The sequence below is a fragment of the Sardina pilchardus genome, chromosome 3 (genome assembly GCF_963854185.1).
Source record: "Sardina pilchardus chromosome 3, fSarPil1.1, whole genome shotgun sequence".
NCBI classification, from domain to species: domain Eukaryota; kingdom Metazoa; phylum Chordata; class Actinopteri; order Clupeiformes; family Clupeidae; genus Sardina; species Sardina pilchardus.
In genome coordinates, this window is record NC_084996.1 from 37104592 (window position 1) to 37124629 (window position 20038).

General features: G+C 44.8%; 2 protein-coding genes across 4 annotated transcripts; one reads left to right on the forward strand and one right to left on the reverse strand.

The window, feature by feature from the left end:
• Positions 1-282: 282 nt before the first annotated feature.
• yipf2 (Yip1 domain family, member 2) lies at positions 283-3320 on the forward strand. Its single transcript, XM_062533153.1, has 9 exons — positions 283-551; positions 952-1018; positions 1129-1274; positions 1437-1517; positions 1605-1692; positions 1804-1920; positions 2108-2274; positions 2519-2701; positions 2870-3320. The coding sequence occupies exons 2-9, from the start codon at positions 988-990 to the stop codon at positions 2948-2950; spliced, it is 894 nt and encodes a 297-aa protein (XP_062389137.1). The 5' UTR covers positions 283-551; positions 952-987; the 3' UTR covers positions 2951-3320.
• A 377-nt stretch (positions 3321-3697) lies between these two features.
• Positions 3698-18026, reverse strand: carm1 (coactivator-associated arginine methyltransferase 1). 3 transcript variants are annotated; one of them, XM_062533148.1, is made up of 16 exons: positions 17825-18026; positions 15615-15737; positions 15024-15130; positions 14696-14800; positions 14283-14393; positions 13564-13741; positions 12937-13027; positions 12276-12357; positions 11037-11122; positions 10615-10704; positions 9508-9645; positions 9278-9367; positions 8811-8923; positions 7617-7694; positions 7297-7365; positions 3698-5579 (listed from the first exon to the last, which is right to left on the reverse strand). In XM_062533148.1, the coding sequence occupies exons 1-16, from the start codon at positions 18003-18005 to the stop codon at positions 5440-5442; spliced, it is 1782 nt and encodes a 593-aa protein (XP_062389132.1). In that variant the 5' UTR covers positions 18006-18026; the 3' UTR covers positions 3698-5439. The 3 variants fall into 3 exon arrangements, with proteins under 3 accessions (XP_062389132.1, XP_062389131.1, XP_062389133.1); XM_062533147.1 differs by having other exon boundaries at positions 15615-15740; XM_062533149.1 differs by lacking the exon at positions 7297-7365 and having other exon boundaries at positions 15615-15740.
• Between the last annotated feature and the right edge of the window lie 2012 nt (positions 18027-20038).

The window sequence follows — 20038 nt, forward strand, 5'->3', positions numbered from 1 at the left end:
ATGGCGTATCTGTGCGCAACGTCGTATATTATTGTACCGATGTGGAAACACAACTGGTATCGAAAGTTCCGGTTCAATGTTTAAAGGGTTAACCATACAAATGTAAATACCAATCCCTGGATATCGCACATATAAATAAAATGTTCGTAAATATGAACCAATTTCGTGTATATTTAATGGTTAAAAAAAAGTCAACAAGTTTATCCTATCATTCTCAAAATAATTCTCAAATGTTCCACATGTCTCATGACCACGTGACCACTTTATCAGCTAGCAGGAACTACTCCACACAAGGGTGACGTGGAGTGTATCCTGACTGCATCGAATAGCATGAATTAAGTACACTCACGGCAATGATTGTAATTTCATGTACAGACACGATTTAGTGAGTCGTGGTCTTTTCTCAATGTTCTTTGTCAAGTGACGACCAACTTCAGAGGATAACCGAGGCAAACAAGTTGTATTGCTAGTAGCTGACAGGCTATTTATCCATCATCAAGTCAGCAGAACTTCATTTTGGATCAAGTTCGCAGACAGTGGCTTCTGCTCAGGTGAGTATGGCAGGTACACAAACACACGGAATGTAAGCTTGATCCTGAATAAGCTGACTATGTTTAAATGAGCAAGGATATTGTTAAACGAAACGATGCATTTGATGCTAGCTTGTTAGCTAGCTCTAGCTGGTATGACAGGACAGGTAGATACTTTGCGTCTAAACCAATTATCTAGAAACGGCAACTATCTCAATTAAGGATTCTGACTCGTTTGGTCGCAAACAAACAACCTGTTTTAGTAGTTACCGTATTAATGGCATAATGATGGCATCACGAGTATCCTCTTCGACAGCCTAGGCACTAGACACCATTACATTTCTGGCGAACATTAGCCTACTAACATTCTGTCCGTCATTAGGTTAAAAAAAATGACCTAATACGATGTTCTTAATTGTAGGTATTGCATGAGGATTGAAGATTTACCCTTGTAATCATGGCAAGTCCTGACGACTTAAAGTTTCAAGGTAGGTTTTCACTGCAGCTGTGTCTGAACTCAATATCATCCATGACCCTCCATTCCAAGTGATCTTGTAATGTTAATCGATGTGGTCCCTTCATCTCTTTCTCTCTGCAGAATTCGAGGAGGCTGCAGACCTACTGTCAGCAGACCCCGGGGCCTCTACCCTCAGTGTGTCCGCCTCAAGTGGCACAGCAGCTGGGGCCCAGGACATTAAAGTGGACCTGTCTGAGGATGAGGACAACCATCAGGAGAGCTCAGGGGTGAGCGGACACTGAATTTGGCCCATTTGAAATGCTATACTGCTTCATCTCTTGACCGGGAAACAGTGTGTTAGGAGTTCATGGACATAAGTGGCCACTCCTAGTTTTGCAACATGGGTTGTCATGTGTCAATATGGTATTTGCCTTGGCTTCACTTTACAGCTACTGGGTGAGGAGAAACCAACCAGTGGGTTTTGGACATTTGAATACTACCAGTCGTTCTTCGATATAGACACAATGCAGGTATGGACTGCATCTCCCCATATATACATTGTACGATATTGGACATCCCACTTCTGCACACTAATTCACTGTTTGCTTGATACACAGGTGCTGGATAGGATCAAAGGATCTGTGATGCCTTTGCCTGGGCGAAATTTTATTAGGCATCACATCAGAAACAATCCAGATTTATATGGTAGGAAAATGATTGGCAATGTTAATATTTTTTTAACATCCAGCATGTCCTGTTCATGTAGACAGGATTTAAAGAGGTCTCTGCTGATTATACTGTACCCATCCATTGTAGGACCCTTCTGGATCTGTGTGACACTGGTGTTCTCAGTGGCCATCAGTGGGAACCTCTCTACCTTTCTGGCCCAGCAGGGTGACCCCAAGTATCACTACAGGCCCCAGTTCCACAGAGGTGAGGACCTCAGGCTGCGCTGCGGGTTGCCATCTGGGGTGGCTAAATATTCTCGGTGGAACGAGTCTGTGAAGCTTGCTTTTCAAGTTAAGCATAGACAGAGTGGATTGTCTGACCCCGAAAGCTCGTCATGTGCATAATTTCTTAAAATAAATGTTTGACATATTTTCTTTTTGTGTGCTTTCAGTGACGATAGCAGCAGTTGTGGTGTTCCTCTATGCATGGCTCGTGCCTCTGGGTGTCTGGGGTTTCCTGACCTGGCGGAAGGGCAATGAGCGCCAGACCAGTGGGTATTCCTTCCTGGAGACGGTGTGTGTCTATGGATACTCCTTATTTATCTTCATCCCCACCTCGGTAAGTGGAAGCACTCAGATGTTTGATATAGCAGTACCAACACTCAAAGTACCCTATGTTTTTTCAGTCAATTGTCATGTTCGCATCATAGTTCTTCATTTAGATTTAGCTATTTACATGTAGTGTATGGAATGATAACTTTATGGAGGCTTATTCCTTTTCCAAGACACCATGCCACAACGACCATTTGAGATCGTCCAGGTGTTTCTCACACTCTGTGTTACAAACCTTTTCTTTATCAAAGGTATTATGGAGCATACCTTTTCAATGGGTACAGTGGTCTCTCATTCTAATTGCCATGGTAATCTCTGGGTCAGTACTAGTCCTCACGTTTTGGCCTGTTGTCCGTGACGACACCAAGGCAGCTGCTTTTGCCACAGTGGGATGCATCGTGGTGCTCCATGCACTGTTAGCTATTGGCTGCAAGGTAAGTTTCTCCTACAACTTTTAGGTAGATAATTATCATCAATCTTAAATGTGAAGATTAAAACCACATGCACCTAACAACTATGCCTTGGTTTGAAAATGTGAGAGTGCCAGTTGTACTTGGGATGTCTCCCCCTGAAACACATCTGTTCTTCCTCTTTCCCCCCAGCTCTATTTCTTTGAAACAGCTTTGGAAATTAAGCCCACTCCCTCTCCAATCCATGCGGTCACGAATACCAGTTTGGGCTAAATGAACGATGTTTGAGTGGTGTATGTCTGGGGTTGTTTTCTTGGAGATTGGGACGGGGCAGAGGTTTGGGGAATTCTGATTTAATTTGTAACAAAAGATATCCTCTATTTTTGCACTTGTGCAGCAAAGAAATCCACATGAAGCTTTGGATGAATGTTTGATATGGATTATGGTTGTGTTAGCTGGGTTATGGTCCATTCCCAATTCCATAGTGCCCTCCAACCTCCCCCCTAGGTTTACTAATTTTGGAATGAGAACACTGTATAATTCATTATTTATTTGTACTTTACTGTGACACTTTTTATTTTCCGTTTTTGACTTTGGGAATTTCCCTGGTATGTATGTAAATAAACACTCATTCCACTTAAAAGTATATCAATTGTGTTTTGTTGACTGTTGTTTTATGTATGGATTTGGAGTACTGATCCAATCAATACTTCTGATCAAACTAAGAGTGAGTCATGAGGATATTGTATAGTGTATCCTGTAGACGTTGGTGACATTTGATTGACCTAATTCAGTTATTCTTGTACGACAGCAGTCAGACTTCACTTGCTGTTGAGATGGGAGGGGAAAGTTACGCAAGCCCTAGAGGCCCTCAGGGTCCTGGGCTTTTCCCAGGGAAATGCACATGGCATTAGAACAAGTGGACTTCTTGCCTGCAGCCTGTGATAACTACCACCCTTATCTCCCTGAGATTAGCTTGAATTATACAAACAAAAAATACTGGTCTAGTAAGACTGCACAGACTGTGTATGGGACTCCTCCCACGACATTTAATTTGCTCTTTTTTTCCTTTTCTTTTTATCGTTTGTTGCTTCTTGTGAAAGAAAAACAAAAATAAACAAAAAGTAAACAAAACAAAAAAAGTTAACTCTACAAACTAACAGACGTTACCATTTTTTTCCTGTTTACCTCCAAGAATATGCTAAATCAAAACAAACTGAAAATATGTGACTGGAAGCAATGCATACACATTTCTGATGTCTCTGAGAGGGCCTTGGGGGACGACAAGGTGTTGGGCTTCAGTTGTGAGCGAGCCAGATGGAGATCTGAGGGGACATGATGAAATGGGAGGAGGGGCTTCTCACCGTGATATCAGAAGTCTCACAATACACGTAATCATGGAGTCAGTGTGGGGTTGTAAACTCAGATCCTGCTGCTCAAGCGATATATCTTTCGATCTTTCCAATGTATGTACAGAGCACCGTTTACCCACATGTCTGCTTTCCCGATGTTCACTCCTGCATACTCCCCCACTCCGTCCTCCCCACTGGGCGGGTCTGACTGTCCATTCCCCTCAGTGCAATCCCAATAGGCTGTGACAGGTCAATCTTCTCTGCTGTGGCATCCAAAAAGCACAGTTGGCAAAAAGAGTTATCGTAAAGGAAATTCATGATGGTTTGCTTGAGATTGAGAGGGTGAGGGTGGGGGTGGGGTTGATCATGGCTGTTTTGATAGCCTTGCAGTCTCTCCACTAGGAACACCAAGTCTACACGGGACAACCATAACTGCACTACTGTAAAACTAACAAACAGACCTTGGAGTGGCAATGGAGTCTGGGCTATCTGAAGATTCTACCAGCTAGTTTTCTTTTTTTTTTTTTACTCTGTCAAAGACGGGTTAAAAAATGCTTCGGAGGGCATCTGGCTACCTGATGAAGGTTATTACACTAGTGTACATGCGTCTATGACCCGCGGTGAAGACAAAATCTTTCCGAGACTAGCAAGACGGAGAGTAGAGTTCATGCCAAGATGAGCAGGCTCTCAATGGTGAGATCGTGGTGCTTACTGTGGCCAAGCTCACACACAGACCGAGTGACGGACAGAGAGAGAGAGCGAGAGTGTGTGAAGGGAGGATGTAAAGCCAACTGCACAATGTGTAGTGACCGCGACTCCCAGTCAAACAGCAAACTCCATGCTCAGAGGAGAGGGGTTCTCCTTTGAGACTACAGTCTGTTACCACAGTCTTCTTTGCTACAACAGTCTGTTAACGTGTGCATATGTGCGTGATTGTGTCCTTGTCTGTGAGTGTGTGTCTGTGTGTTTGTGTGTGTGTGTATGTGTGTGTGTGTGCTGCATCTGAGAAGCATAAAAAAGGTGGGCTGGTCCAGTGAGACTGGCGTCCTTGCCTGCCTGTGTGGTTCTCCAGTCTTTTTGAGTCTCTGTTCAGTTTTGTGCTCATCAGCGCTGCCACCCTGTGGCTGGACTGGGAATACATTTTATGTTTGTTTTAGCAGCTGCTGCAGGATGAGAGGATTGACGGCGGCAGTGGTCCACTGTCAGGCTCGCTGAAAATGGTGCTACTGTAGTAGAGGACGGATATGTAACGAGAGAAAGAGAGAGAGATAGATAGATAGACAGAGAGAGAGAGAGAGACTGATAGAAGAGATGATGGAGCACAAAGACGGCAGCACTGGTTTTGGTTTTCTGGTTTTGGCTGTGGTCAGTTTTGGGAGGCTTGACATGCAGGGGCCCTGGGGACGGCCCTTAGCTCCCATAGTGCATGGTGTTGCTAGGAATTGCCATGGGCGACGCCATGGAGATGGCCGGCCCGCCCATTGTGAACTGGTTGGTGATGGGATAGTAAGAGCTGCTGCTGCTGGGACCCGGCTGGCCAGTGGAGGCTCCTGGGGAGGTAAAGAGAGAAGAAGGTCAGAGGTCAGCCCAGGTGGGTGTGCCCTTCCTCCACCGAAAATGATTCACATGTAGACATCTGATAGGGATAACCCCATAGGATTAGATACATGACTTCATTCATGCGTAATTCCATGGCTACAACCCCAAATCAGAAAAAAGTTGTGACCTTGTGTAAAATGCCAATAAAAATGTGAATGTGATAATCTGCAAATCTCGTAAACCCATACTTATCTGCAAAGAGGACATAGACAATATATTAAATGTTAAAAATGACAAATTTGACTGGAATATTCTTAGGGAAATATGTTCATTCAACAAAAGAAAGATAACTGACACCATAATTTGGTATAAATGACCTTGGTCCTTTGGACCTCTGATCATTAAAACCAGTTTCTATAAAGAAAATCATTGTATTGACTGTCTATGAGCACAGTTTGATACTCAATTCACAAATACTAGTGTAGACTTTACCATGCAAAAGAATAAATTGCATTTAGACATGACGCAGAAATACCATGTCTGGTCCTAAGACCAATTTAAAATTGACTGGGGTAAAATGGTAAAAGGTCCTGTGGTTATACCAATCCAAATCTGCAATTATTTATGGCAATCACAGACTATTCTGGACATGCTCTACGACATGGGCATCTTGCACATCTGGCAAGGCACAATCAATTCTGAATCGTGTACACATGTTTTGAGCAGCATGTACTGCCATCCAGACCATGTATTTTCTATGGAAGACCTGGAATAGGTCAGGAAAACAATGCCAAAATGAATTCTGCATCTATTTAAACAGTATTTCTCCTCAGGGGAAGAGTCCAGGTGCTAAATGGTCTGTCTGCAGTCCAGACATGTCAAATTGGGCGCATCACGGAATGGAATACATGATCAAGAAGACTCTGGACTGTTGAGCAGCTAAGATCGCATATCGGGCTAGAATGGGACAACATTTAATTCTCAAAACTCTAGCAACTGGTGTGCTCAGTTCCGAAACATTTACAGAATGTTGTGAAATGAAGAGGTGAAGCAGCACAGTGGAAAACATGCCATGTTTTGAAACATGTTGCTGGCATTAAATTCAAAACAAACATGTACAGTATTTTCCATAAAACAGTCAAATTTGTCATTTTCAACATATCTTGTCTAGGTCCTTTTTGCTGCTAAATGTGGGTTTGAGAGATATGTAGATTATCACATTATTTCTAATTTGCATTTTACATCCCAACCCATTCCAGTTACATCCCAACTTTTCCTGATTTGGGGTTGTACATCCACACTATTCAGTTGTTTGAATCCATAACACTTGTTATGTCTCTGCTCCCCTCATCTACACTACTCTTGCATTTTGCGAGCTCCTGAAATTGAGCGAATTGTAAACGCTGTTCGCCCTGTTTTCGTGATGGCTCTAGCTTTGCGTTTTAATGGTGTTCAAATGGGAATAATCATGTGATCTGTGCTTCAGGTCTCCAGCGTCAAGGTTTCCGGAATTTTGTGAATGTTTCTCTGGACGAAGATTGTATTAGTTTGAAATGGTGTATTTAAAAATGAAAAACGGAACAGTGTGGATGTAGCCTATGGATAACCCTAGTGTGTTGAAGGAAAGGTACCAGGACTGTATAGTACATGTGGGGGGTATAGTCATTTTATTTGTTTGGTTTGAAGTGGACCGTCATTAGTAAAGTCTCTAAGAATAGACAAACGTACCCTGAACTATTCCTGTGCTCATGATTGAGCCCATTCTGGAGTGTGTGTGGTTCACTATGCCGGTATTCACTAGATTAGAGAGGAAGGGAGACACACACGCACACATAGAGATACAAAGTAAATCGACAACAGAACAGGAAAGCACATCACATTAGGGACATGGACAAGATTGGTGGAGTATAGCATTATTGTTTTGATTACATTGGACTTTCAGATGAACACTTACTAGTCCCTCTCCCTCTTAAATTGTGTACAGCGCTTAACAAATCACAGTTAGTGTGAGGAGGAATAAAGGTGTGTGTGTGTGTGTGTGTGTGTACCAAGGGGGATGAGGTTGTTGTGAGAGACCGTGGAACCACTGCCGATGACTGTGCTCAGGTCATAGGCTGCAGGCATCCCTGTGAGGACGAGAGGAGAGAAGAGGAGAGAAAAGAGGAGAAGAGAAGAGGGGAGAAGAGAAGAGGGTGTGGGGGAGGGGGCAGGAGACCGTTAACAAGAGCCCACTACACTCCTCACAGCCCATTTGCAGGTGGCCATGTAATAAGCTGGCATGGGCACAGATATTTTGTGCATGCCTCCGACTCCGCACAAATAAAGACACGCTCTAATTAAGTTTTGGCACAGTTGCCATGGGTGATGTGCAGCTTAAAATGTCTAAGGCCAATTAACTTGAGCTCAATTAATTTATATAATTACTGCTACACTGCATGCTAAAAAACACATGGCAGATTTATCTCTAATCCCCCACCTGATGAAACAAACCAGGGAATGAAAGACATTTACTTTCCACCACGTATAATTAGGTGTTCTGCTAATGGCTGCTTTGTACCACAGAGGAATTCATATGCGTGTCAGGGAGAGGGAAAAGCCATCCTGACTGCTAATCTTTTTTGATGTGCGTTGGGCGCGTCGGAAAACTACTGGGGGGAAAAAGAGACGAGCGTAAAGGCAAGCGACAGCTGACACAGATGGACCGCTGTCTGTCTGCCCTGGCCACATCAGAGGGTGGTCTTAAGATGATCTCTGGTCAGATGTTAGAGGTGTACCAGCCGCATACATAATCCTTAATCCTCTCATACAACTGCCAGTAATCCATGCATGTCCAATACACCACAGACATGGACAAAATTCAGCTGGACAACATTGTTGTGAATTATTTCAGGGCAGAACACATAGTATACTTCACATCAGCAATATTTCACATGGGTAAGACTATAATTTGAGCAGATTCATATCAAGATGTTGATGAACCTTGTTGGTTAACGAACCAATGTGTGCTGTTGTACATAGCCAATGATGGACATGTATGCATAACAACAGATTTCCTGTAGCTGTCCAACTACCCAAAGATGGGAGGCAGCTGATAGCTTATGGGCAAATGGAAGCTCATTTCTGCCTCCACATGTGAACTGTATGGGGAGAGATCACATCTGGACATGCTCTGGTCTAAGGGCCGCCTGACAGGGTGGGGTGTGCACAGGGCCAGTGTGAGAATAAGCGATGTGAGTGTGTACCGGACACAGCCATGCCCTGGCTCCCGCTGTAGGCTCCCCCTGTGTTCCACATGTTCTCAGAGGGGGAGGTGTAGTGGGAGCCCGGAGGGGGGACTGGGGTGGTGCCTGTATACCTGCAGCCAAGAGAAGAAGAAACGCACATCAGCATAAGCCCTCAAAGATGCACTAACACACATACATATACAAAGGTCCCCATTAAACTCCAAAAAATATCAGAATCTACACACACCACACACACACCACACACACACACCACACACACACCACACACACACACACACACCACACACACCACACACACCACACACACCACACACACACAACACACACAACACACACAACACACACAACACACACAACACACACAACACACACAACACACACAACACACACACACAACACACACACAACACAATTGAAGACAAAGAACGAAAAGGAAAAAGACTGGGCATTGTGTACTCACTCACCGGAAGAAGGGGTTCTTCAGGTCCAGCAGGTTGCTGGACTTAGAGCCTGTCTGGTCCACTTGTGCCACAATGCTGATGTCATAGCTCTGTCTGTGGGCACACCGGAGGGGGGAAATAAATCAGCCGACCTCTCCCAACACATCCCCACCCACACAAACACACTGAATGATGATGGATGCTTCATCCGCGAGGTCTGCAAAACCCCTCACGGCTGCACCAGGTCACCTCACCTCTTGTTGGCCACGAGCATGGCAGTGCCCGACATGGTGTCTCCGGCCTTGGCAAAGAGCGGCGACTGCAGCAGGCAGCGCACCTGGTACCAGTGGGTGAGCGGCTCCGTCGGGGCGGTGGACAGCCATACGGTCATCCTGGGGAGGACATGAGCATGAGGGAGAGGGGTCAGTGCGTTAAGATTTTGGACATTTTTCAACAGATGCTTTTAGACAAGAACGTAGAAATGAGGTATATAGCACTAGCGAATGACCAGTCAAGGGCTAGAGCATTAGGGCAAATCAATTTCCCCAAATTGAAAACTAAATTGGTTGTCAAACAATGCAGAGACTCTAACTTTTGTATACATTTGTAACACAGTAATAGAGAAAGTAATGCAGTTGTGGACTCTTAAGCAACTGCTTGGATACTAGGAGTGTTTGGGGCTAAGAAGCAATTCAGCCACTACAGCATCATGGAGGCGAAAAGCTTCACTTGACTTTGTGTAGGTGTAGGGTCAACTAGAGGTCAAAAGAATGTAGTGGGCAAGATGGACCAAATCAAAGATGAAAATCAACTTGAAACAAAATAACATATTAATGCCCAGCGATGGAGAGTTCGACACGTCCAACGCATCCAGTGCTCTGACCTTGGCCCCATCCAAACCAGTCGCCGAACGTCCCTCCATCTATCTCAAAGAAAAGCCCGTTAGCCCGATGTCTAACGGAGAACAGATGAGCTCCATCTCTCTTTGCCTCCCCCTGCTGTATTTCAATCCACCGCTCTGGGCCTCTGCTGAAGGACAGGTGGCTTTACGAGTCCCTGAGCACGCTGCCCATGACACGCGCCGCTGCTCTTTATTGACTCGACTCTCAGCAGCAGCAGCAGCAGCGGCAGCGGCTCACCGTATAGACAGGCACCGTCTCAATGTCACCCAGGTACAACACACTGGTGGGCTCGCTCAGCTCCACAGAGGAACAAAGTGTGGGGAAAGTGTTTTGACAAAATAATATAAAGCTTCTAGGACAGCTGATACTGTTTAAAATACTACACAAGAGGACTACACAAGCAGCTGTTAGTTCATGTCAGTATGGGACATCTTGCGCAGATGGGAGAGAGTTACTTACACAGATCCCATGAACGCCACGTCGAACCAGAAGGCCAGCCCGTGGACCAAGCCGGAGTGGAGCATGTGGAATTTGAAGGGGATCTCGATCCTGACAAAAGAGTGAGAATATTCCATTTCAACATCTCACAACACTACTCCGGGACACACAATCAAAAAGATTGCGGTCATAACATTCTTGGCAGAAAGACAGGATTCTGATCAGGATGTAGAGAATTTCGCTGCTTTTTTTTCTCCCCCAAAAAAAGAATTACAATATTTTCACCATTTACAATCTTAGCATAATCGTGTTTCTGGTACATTCTAGAACTATTGTTTCATGCAATATTTGAGTACTTATTGTAGGAAAGCAAAAGAAATATGTACAAAACTGGCTGAATAGTAATACCATTTTAAATATCTCAAGCAGATGTAAACACATACTTGTATAAATCTTCCTCTTTAGTCTCCAGGAAGTTGACTGTATGTTTCACAGACTTTGCCATGAGGATCCTGATGTCAAAGGTGTCCTTATGTGTGTGGAGAGAGAGAGAGAAAGAAAGAAGAATTAACCAACATCTTTCTGTAGGACATTCAGTCAGTCACACCTTCATTTCTATTACTCAGTCACACCTTGATTATTCAACACCTTTCTAGCTCGCCTCACACACATAATCCCGTGGGCTCCGTTTCTGAGCTGAATCTGAATGGTATTGTGTTGGACCACTTGTCTGGAGCAGGCCCACCATCACACCGGGGCTCAGCTCACGCTCGGAGAGGTCCAGAGGAGGTCTGGCCACTGCAGGCACTAAAACAGCACGGGCCAGAGAAAGACCTCTGTTCCATCTTATTACTGTCCCAGCACAGTAATACACAGACATGGGCAAGAGACAGGCCCCTGCTGCTGACTACTGCTGGAGGAGTCGGAGAATACGCCCACTCGCTCGCACGCACGCTTCATGTCGGACTGTCACAGAATCCAACACCTCAGCCGGTGTGAACGAGCAGATTATGCATAAATTCTGAGACACACCAACACTCCACTCCACTCCCGCAGGGCTTTCGGATGACAAATGTCCTTCTCAATGCAGCCTGCTCCCTCCCTCACACACACAGGGGTGAGCAAATCACTACGCAGAGTGAGAAAGACAAGAGCGCGGGGTGAAGAAAATGAGGCACTGTCGACACAAGAAGTGCTCCACTGTGGTGTGTGCTAAATGAGTGCAGACTGCACTGCTGGTGCTGACAGCACACAAACATTTAAACAAGCCCAGAGTACAAGTACACACACACACACCTTGCCTGACTTTCACAAAAATACACAAACAACTTTGCCACTGTCAGGAAAACCAAGTACATTTTATGACTTTCTCAACACCAACTCACTCACGCCTACACAGACTAAATTTACTTTTTCTCAAACACCCACTTTCAACATGCTGACTGTTCTCCTCCCTTCCCACACATTCACAAACACACCTACAGAGACCGTGTCCTTATGTGGCTCCCCCATACAAACCCAATACACAGTTTCCCTGAATTCCAAATCCCCAGAGCCAACCAAATGTACCAGTTTTTATTACAAACACAAGGACAGACAAGAGACCAAGCGAGAGAAGAAAGACACAGAGAGAGAGAGAGAGAGGGGGACTGTGATGGCGCTCCTCCATCTCTTGCTCTTACCACAATGGGCTGGCGGAAGTACTCGTCCACAGCAGCTCCTCTAAGCGCCGAGAGGTCCACGCCGTGGAAGGATGGCTGGTACCTGAGCACAGGGAGCAAGGGGTCATGGGAGGAAGAGAGGAACGGCTGAACCAACCCATAATAAGCAGTGACGAGCGGAAGGAACGGAAATCAAGAGGCTCATTTTGGTTCATCTTCTTCGCTCTTGACATTTTGCCGCTTTTATGATAATGAGAACCATCATTTAAGAAAAATAACCTTGAGGCCAGCCTCTTATTTCTTCCTTTCCATCCTTCATGTTCCAACCACTAATCCTCCCTCCATTTATGTGTGTGTGTCTGCTAAATGAGTAAATGTCAGTGTACATGGAAATCACTGCGTCTCTCTGTCTCTCTCTGTGTGTGTGTGTGTGTGTGTGTGTGTGTGTGTGTGTGTGTGTGTGTGTGTGTGTGTGTGTGCGCTCCACTGCAATCACTGTAGACAAAAGTGTCTGCTCAATGAGTACCTGTACCTGTAAATGGACTCCCTGTGACTCTGCTTTCTCTCTGAGTCTCTCAGCTCTTCCCATCTCTCCCTTCAAAGCCCCTTTGTCACCACACAACACAACACAACACACACAACACACACCACACACACAACATACACCACACACACGGCTCACCAGAAATTGGCCTTGGTGAACTGCTCCATGTACAGCTGCTCATCTGTGAAGGGTGCCAAGTGCACATCACCGATGGTTGGGAACATTTTACCTGAGCATGTGTGAGAAAAATGTGGACATACTGGTGAATTTTAAGGACACAGAATAAAGACCGGCTCCTAGCTCTCACTAGTCCTGCACTCACTGGGTCTCTCTCAGCTCTAACCGCGGTGAAGGGACAAAGGATCCTGAATATGTTCCACTGCCCACTCTCCCTTCACTTCGCTAATGCAGGCTCTCTAACTCTCAGCCAAACAGCAATGGTGTTGTTGCTGGTTGTCTGAAGTGACAAGCTTGATGATGATGAGCTCTAGCTGAACTGCGTGATAGACATGGCAAGTGAGCTTGGCTGCAATGACTTTCCGTTTGCTTTCTTTTCTTTCTCCAGTCCACAAAAAAATCTCCTCATAGCTATTTTCTTTTTTTAGTCCTCTTTTCATCGTCCTTTTGTTCTTCTCAGTGCTGGGCTTTGAGCTATGTTGTGACAGCTTTGTTAGACGGCATGTACAGCAGCTGGAGAAACTAACCCTCTGCCATCAAAAGTTTTAGCAATCATCTCCTCTCCTCTCCTCCTCCTCGGTGACTCACCGTTGTTTTTGAGGAACTTCTTGGCGTGCAGGTAGCTCTCCAGCATGCGCTCGTTAAAGAGCATGTAGCCCATGGGCTCCGAGATGATCACATCCACCTGCTCCGGCAGCGTCACCTCCTCCACCTTCCCAGGGATCACCACCACCCGGTCGTTCAGCCGGTTGCTGTTCACTAGGACCTGCGTGGGACAGCAAATCACTCTTAGGAATTCCTCATCTCGTGAACACTGAAAGCCACTGATAACGTGACTTCAACATTGTAACTAAACCAAAAACGATGGCACTTTAAAAAAAAAAAAAAAAAAGGGTCTACATGGATGGTTCCTACAGTGTGTGTCAGGCCAGAAATGCACGCATGTAGACCAAGACTGAACTTATGTTTGTTGATTGCAACAACATTCATTTCAATTTATGAGGTATGAATGTAGGGTACAGTATATCATCCATTTAAAAAAAAACAACAACAACAAAAAAACCAATGTAAACGTATGCTTAAATGCAACCAGTAACCCACATTTTGCAATCACTTTGAGGAACAGTTTCTTTTCCGGTTATGGATGCAGAATCAAGTTATTAGCTAGGGCCATTGCAACGGTCATATTTGTCTTTTTTATTGCACCTTTGATAACCCTGCTATAACATCACATAAAAACAATGGACTCTGCACTCCCAACATGTCGGTGTGCTTTGCGCCCTGCGGCAGGACAGCGCTGCCGTTACCTCTGCATGCTGGGCCATGGTGCTGGCCTCCACCGCGTACACCTTCCTCGCTCCAGCCTGGGCCGCAAAGAAGGAGAGGATCCCAGACCCGCAGCCCACATCCAACACCACCTGGCAGAAAGAGACATGGGTGGTGCTACGTGATGCTAAACAAACACTTTGCCAGCGTCTAAAAAGCCATCTTCCAGGGAAGATCATAAACGTGCAAGAGAAAAATTAAAACAAATCTGGTCACAGTCAGGGTTCATATCTTGGCTAATAATATCATAGAGGCATTATGACAAAGAAGGCAATCAATCAATAACAGCACATTCCTACTCCTAATAAGGGCATTAACAACACTTTCCTGACAAAACAGTCATGTGACGCTGACCACGAGCCTGAATGCAAAATAGCTAGGAAAGCTCTGGTACCTTGTCTTTGAAGTCTGTGTGGTTCTGGAGGATGGCCCGCTGGTAGGTTCCAGTTCTAACATAGTCCTGCATCATGTTCTGCTGCTGGGAGAGGTAGCCATAGAACTGGGGCACAAGGAGAACCAGAGTCAGTGCCACTGTCCGCTTACCATCATTATAAATCTATACAGACCTCAATCATGTTGCCGAAGTGTCAGTGAGTGTGGTCAGTTCTGTATTCTTAAAACTGTACGGAAAAGGCATTTACAACAGCTTTAGAAACCCGGTGCTGACGCCGCTGAACAGTAAAACGCAGCCCCTTAGTGTGTGCGTGTCATAGTATACTAACCTGGAAATACTGTACAGCAGAGGATTCCTCTGTCCTGTCGCTGAAGACTGACTGCTCTCCTCTGTGTCCACGAGAGTTCTTCAGGATGTTGTAGAAGGACGAGAACTCTGCAGGGAGGGAGAAGGAACAGAGACGCCATGAACAAACAAGCCATCAGAGAATAGAGAGAGCTCAGCTCATGGACATGGACTATTTCAAAATCCACAGAAAAATCAAGAAATACAGCTAAAAGCTGCATTCCTTCTCCACATAAATCAACAACTAGTTTAGAGTTCTCATGTCTTTGGAGATACATAAAGGCCATCCTCCCTCATTTTATTCACAAAGTTTAGTGCATACCATGAGAATTGAAACAACATAGTTCAAATGTTCTACTTGGCATACAGTAGCTGACTTCCATAGGGAGAAAAGAGCTGCTCTCCGTGGTGAGTGCAGTGCTGTTGTATCCTACGCAGTGCTGTTGTATCATACGCATGATACAACAGCACTGCACTCACCACAGAGAGCAGCATCGGTCAGCTACCAGTTATCGGTCAGTCAATGTTTGTCACATAGTCCTCTGTCAAAATGCACCCTGGTGGCCTTTCTTACCTGTTTGGGATGGGAACTGCAGCAGTACGCTGTTGCACCCGAGGGTGACAATGAAGGACTGCTTGCCCACGCGGCTGCATTCTGTGTCCTGGGAGATGGAGCATTTGAACACGCAGGTCTCTTCTGCTGTGAACAATGGGGAGATAGGTAGACGTGTCAGACACACCACTACAGAAGCTATGGTGGAACTCAACCTGACTCTGCCATGCTAACCCAACAATGACATAAGTAAGCTCTCTACTGTAAGGTTCTATACATCAGAGAGAGCGATGCATGTGCAGCCCTGGTATCTTCACCTGTCCGGTCACCAGAGTTAGTCTACGCATGGGCATGATCGAGCAATTGTGTCTTGTGCAAAGATGAGACATATTAGGCGACCATTTACTACTGAATCAATCTGAGGTTATGCTCAATAGGAATCCACAACACAAACAAGCCTGGGTCGGATATCCTTCATCCTTCAAAACACAGACTTGGTTTTGCACAGTGTACGGTGGTTATCTATTCCTCCTTCAGCTCCAAGATTGGGATGAGCATGCCTGTTCCAAATGCAACAGCTGCTTGTTTATGTAACAGAGTTTGTAAGAAAATGAGAAGATTAAATTAAATATTTATGCGCAAGCTCCTCTCCGCAATTCTGGATGGATTCAGGATGAAGCACTTAATTTCTTGCTCTGCACTGTGAGAAGTGTAAAGACATGTTTTAAAATATTTTAATATTTTAAAATATTTAGTCATTGCTCTCTGGTGCTTGCTCCTAAAATTCGCCCACAACCTTATCTACTCGCGCTCCAGCCGAAAGTGGGAATCAGTTGAAAAGTCCACGGGGGACAAAAAGCAAATACTCTTTTATAATCGGATTGCCTTATTGGTCACGTTGAAAGGACAGAGAATGTACCATAAAACACAAACAATGAGACATTGTTTGGCGGTACTGTGTAGGCTACATGGATGAAGTTGTTTCCATAATAGATACCTATCCACGATGGCAACACTGGCATGGATAGCATGTAAGTATGGTCAAAAACAATCTAGATATCGCAACACACGCCACTGAAATCCTGGATTGTATAAGAGCACAGGTAAAATAGTACATGATCAAGGCCTGAGGGGACATCGCTTGCTGGAAAATAACGTTAATGTTCTCACGACACAACAAATCAAGTTTGGGCAGCATCATTTAGCCTAGTTAAAATAGCACTGATCCGAGGAGCATCACCGCGCCGTGCCATCCGACACAAAAGCAGCCTACCACTGAAGGAGCTAAAGTGATGGGAGGCGGGCGCCCTGCCATTGTTCGTAGAAGAACAAAGATGAATACATAAGTGGCTAGTTATTAGCACACTGGCAAGGTTTTCACGATATATTTACTTTATTGTTATATACTTTAAATTCCAGCAGGCATACGGAAAGATGACACGAGCAAGTTTTGCTAACGTCAGCTTAAATCAACTGTACGCAATACAAATAAAAACATTACCCTAACCAAGAAGCCAAAAACTAGGCTAGCCCTGATCCAGGGGAAGAATAGAATATCAGCAAAATATGACACATTTGTAGCGAAGCTTCCATCAATTCCATGTTGCGCGTTAAACGTCACCAGCTGGAAACGTCTGGAAATGTTACAAGCGAAGCAGAGATGCACGACTCTGGTGAGACTGTAATAACGTTATATTACAGAAGCATGTACTATTGTATGGTTAGCTGTTACTGTTGCCAACTGGTAGGTAGCAGAAAACCTATGACATAAAACAGTCGTTTGAAAAGGCCCGAGTGCTACACGTAACAAAAAACAAATGACTTGAACATTTGCTTACTTTGACCACTTTCTCCTGATCTGGAAGGAAACAAGTTAGCAAGAGAGTTAGCTCGCTAGCTGGCTATGTTACCTGAGGCCGCTCATAACCTGGTGTTACAATCAAAGACAGCATGGTCTATCAATGATTATGAATAACCATCTCCAACTATGTAGCCTTTGGTTTCCTACAGTAACGATTCCTTCAACAACAAGCTGCTGAAGCATTTCGCAAAATACGTGAAGTACAGCCCAATTGTTTGATTCGCGGTCTCTGTTTTTGGAGAATACGAGCTTCTTCGCTAACGCACTATAGACATGCACACATGTAGTTACAATTACAGCCGAGTGATGAATAGCGTTAGTGTAAAGCCTCCAGGCCCGTGGGGCTTTGTGTAAGGATTAAATTGCTTACTGTTGGAGAGGTTTATCAGGGCCGCATCCTGGGTGGTTTTCACCTCCAGCCGTAGAGGTTGCTGTTCTGAATGCCGCTGTATGTCGCCGTTTGCGTCTCCGACAGAGAGGAGCCGCACGCCGGGGAATACGGACACCGCCATCTTCGATCTAGAGGAGAGACAGCTCGCAGCAGCGCACATCCAATCGCCCGAACTGCACTTGGACGCATTCACTCAACAGGAAAAGGAGGCCCAACTCTCTGACTCCACTTAGCGGTGATTTTATGCAACTGCAGTCGATCTCACAGCATCGCCCGTCTAAGAATCTGATATCTTTTTTGTATCTTTCGGATACAAATCGGATATCTTTCCTTTTGTAGATGGTCAAGTAATTGTCGGAATGTGTAGTATGTCGCATTAAAGATATCGAGTTCTTGTTGTGATGTATGTCATGGAAGCTTAGGCCTAGGCTATATGGACCTTATGAAGAACATTACACTACGGGCTACGGCTATTCTGACATTTAGGCCAAGAGTGTTTGGTGCATGCATTTGTCCTCCCGTCACAAATGGCCCTCTTTGCCTAGGCCCTTCGACTTCATTTTGGTCAATCACTTCCCAGGAAAGCACATGGCTCTCATTGCTGGCTGTAATGCTCATCCCAAATTATTGATGTCAGATGATCATAAACCGCTCACAAAAAGTAAGGAAACTTGACTTTGGCCCATTATATCTCCCCTTTAGTAATACCAACCAGTAAAGTGTTTCATATCATTTTTATCGTTGATTTGTCACCTTTACAATGAGGTATAGCTGGTAAGCATAGGGCAATCGTGGAATGAGCAACACAAGCAAACGTGTAAGTAGTGGCAACAAAAAATGTGCCAAAATGGCCTGTTATGCTATTGGAATTCACCTTTGTTACTTCAAGCATTGACGATTGCACTCTCCCACAGAAACGAGGAAAACAAAACATGTTAGGCATACATTTGTTCATTTTATACTCAGTGTCAGGGTCCTCAGTAGCGTGTAGAGGATCCATATGCAGCCACAACAGCTTGGCACCTTCTTCTCATGCAGGTCACCAACCTGGCTACATTCTGCTGTGGAGTGATATCTCCCTAACTCGAAAGACAGACCTTGTTATCATTGAAGGCAATCATCATGCAGTTAGATACCGGGATGAGATTCTGGAGCCAGTGGCAATTCCATATCTCCAGAATATGGGACCAATTGCCATCCTCCAGGATGACAACGCTCGCCCCCATAGAGCTGGGATCATCAGAGAGTACCTCCAGAATTTGGGAGTGGAGAGGATCTAATGGCCTGCCGTGAACACTTGTGGGATCAGCTTGGGCATGAAGTACGTGCCAGAGTCACCAACAAAACCAGGTTGGCTGACTTACAACAGATCCTTATCGAGGAATGGAATGCCATCCCACAGCAGAATGTAGCCAGGTTGGTGACCAGCATGAGAAGAAGGTGCCAAGCTGTTGTGGCTGCATATGGATCCTCTACACGCTACTGAGGACCCTGACACGGAGTATAAAATGAACAAATGTATGCCTAACATGTTTTGTTTTCCTCATTTCTGTGGGAGAGTGCAATCGCCAATGCTTGAAGTAACAAAGGTGAATTCCAACAGCATAACAGGCTATTTTGGCACATTTTTCGTTGGCACTACTTACACGTTTGCTTGTGTTGCTCATTCCACGATTGCCCTATGCTTACCAGCTATACCTCATTGTAAAGGTGACAAATCAACGATAAAAATGATATGAAACACTTTACTGGTTGGTATTACTAAAGGGGAGATATAATGGGCCAAAGTCAAGTTTCCTTACTTTTTGTGAGCAGTTTACTTTTCTCTGAAGACAAAGTAGGCTATAGGCCTGTTGAGCTGATTACATCAAGTGAAAAAATAGAAAAGAAAGAGAACAGTTTGGTTTCATGATGACAAAAATGATAAAGTGACATTGCGTCTTATCTTTATCCTGCCCATGTATGACGTGTTACCCATTGAAAAAAAAATCTCTTCCTTCTTGAGCCTCAATTTGCATCGACATCTTTTCCTGATACTGTCCATGGAACCAACTAAGACTATGCGTTCATAACCATTTCCTCTTTGCTTCGTAGCTGCAAACACCATCCTCCTCCCTTGACTACAGTCAGCTCTGTTGGATTGTAGGCTGGCATTGCCAGATGACCTCACTGCCGGTCACTAACCATCTGTGG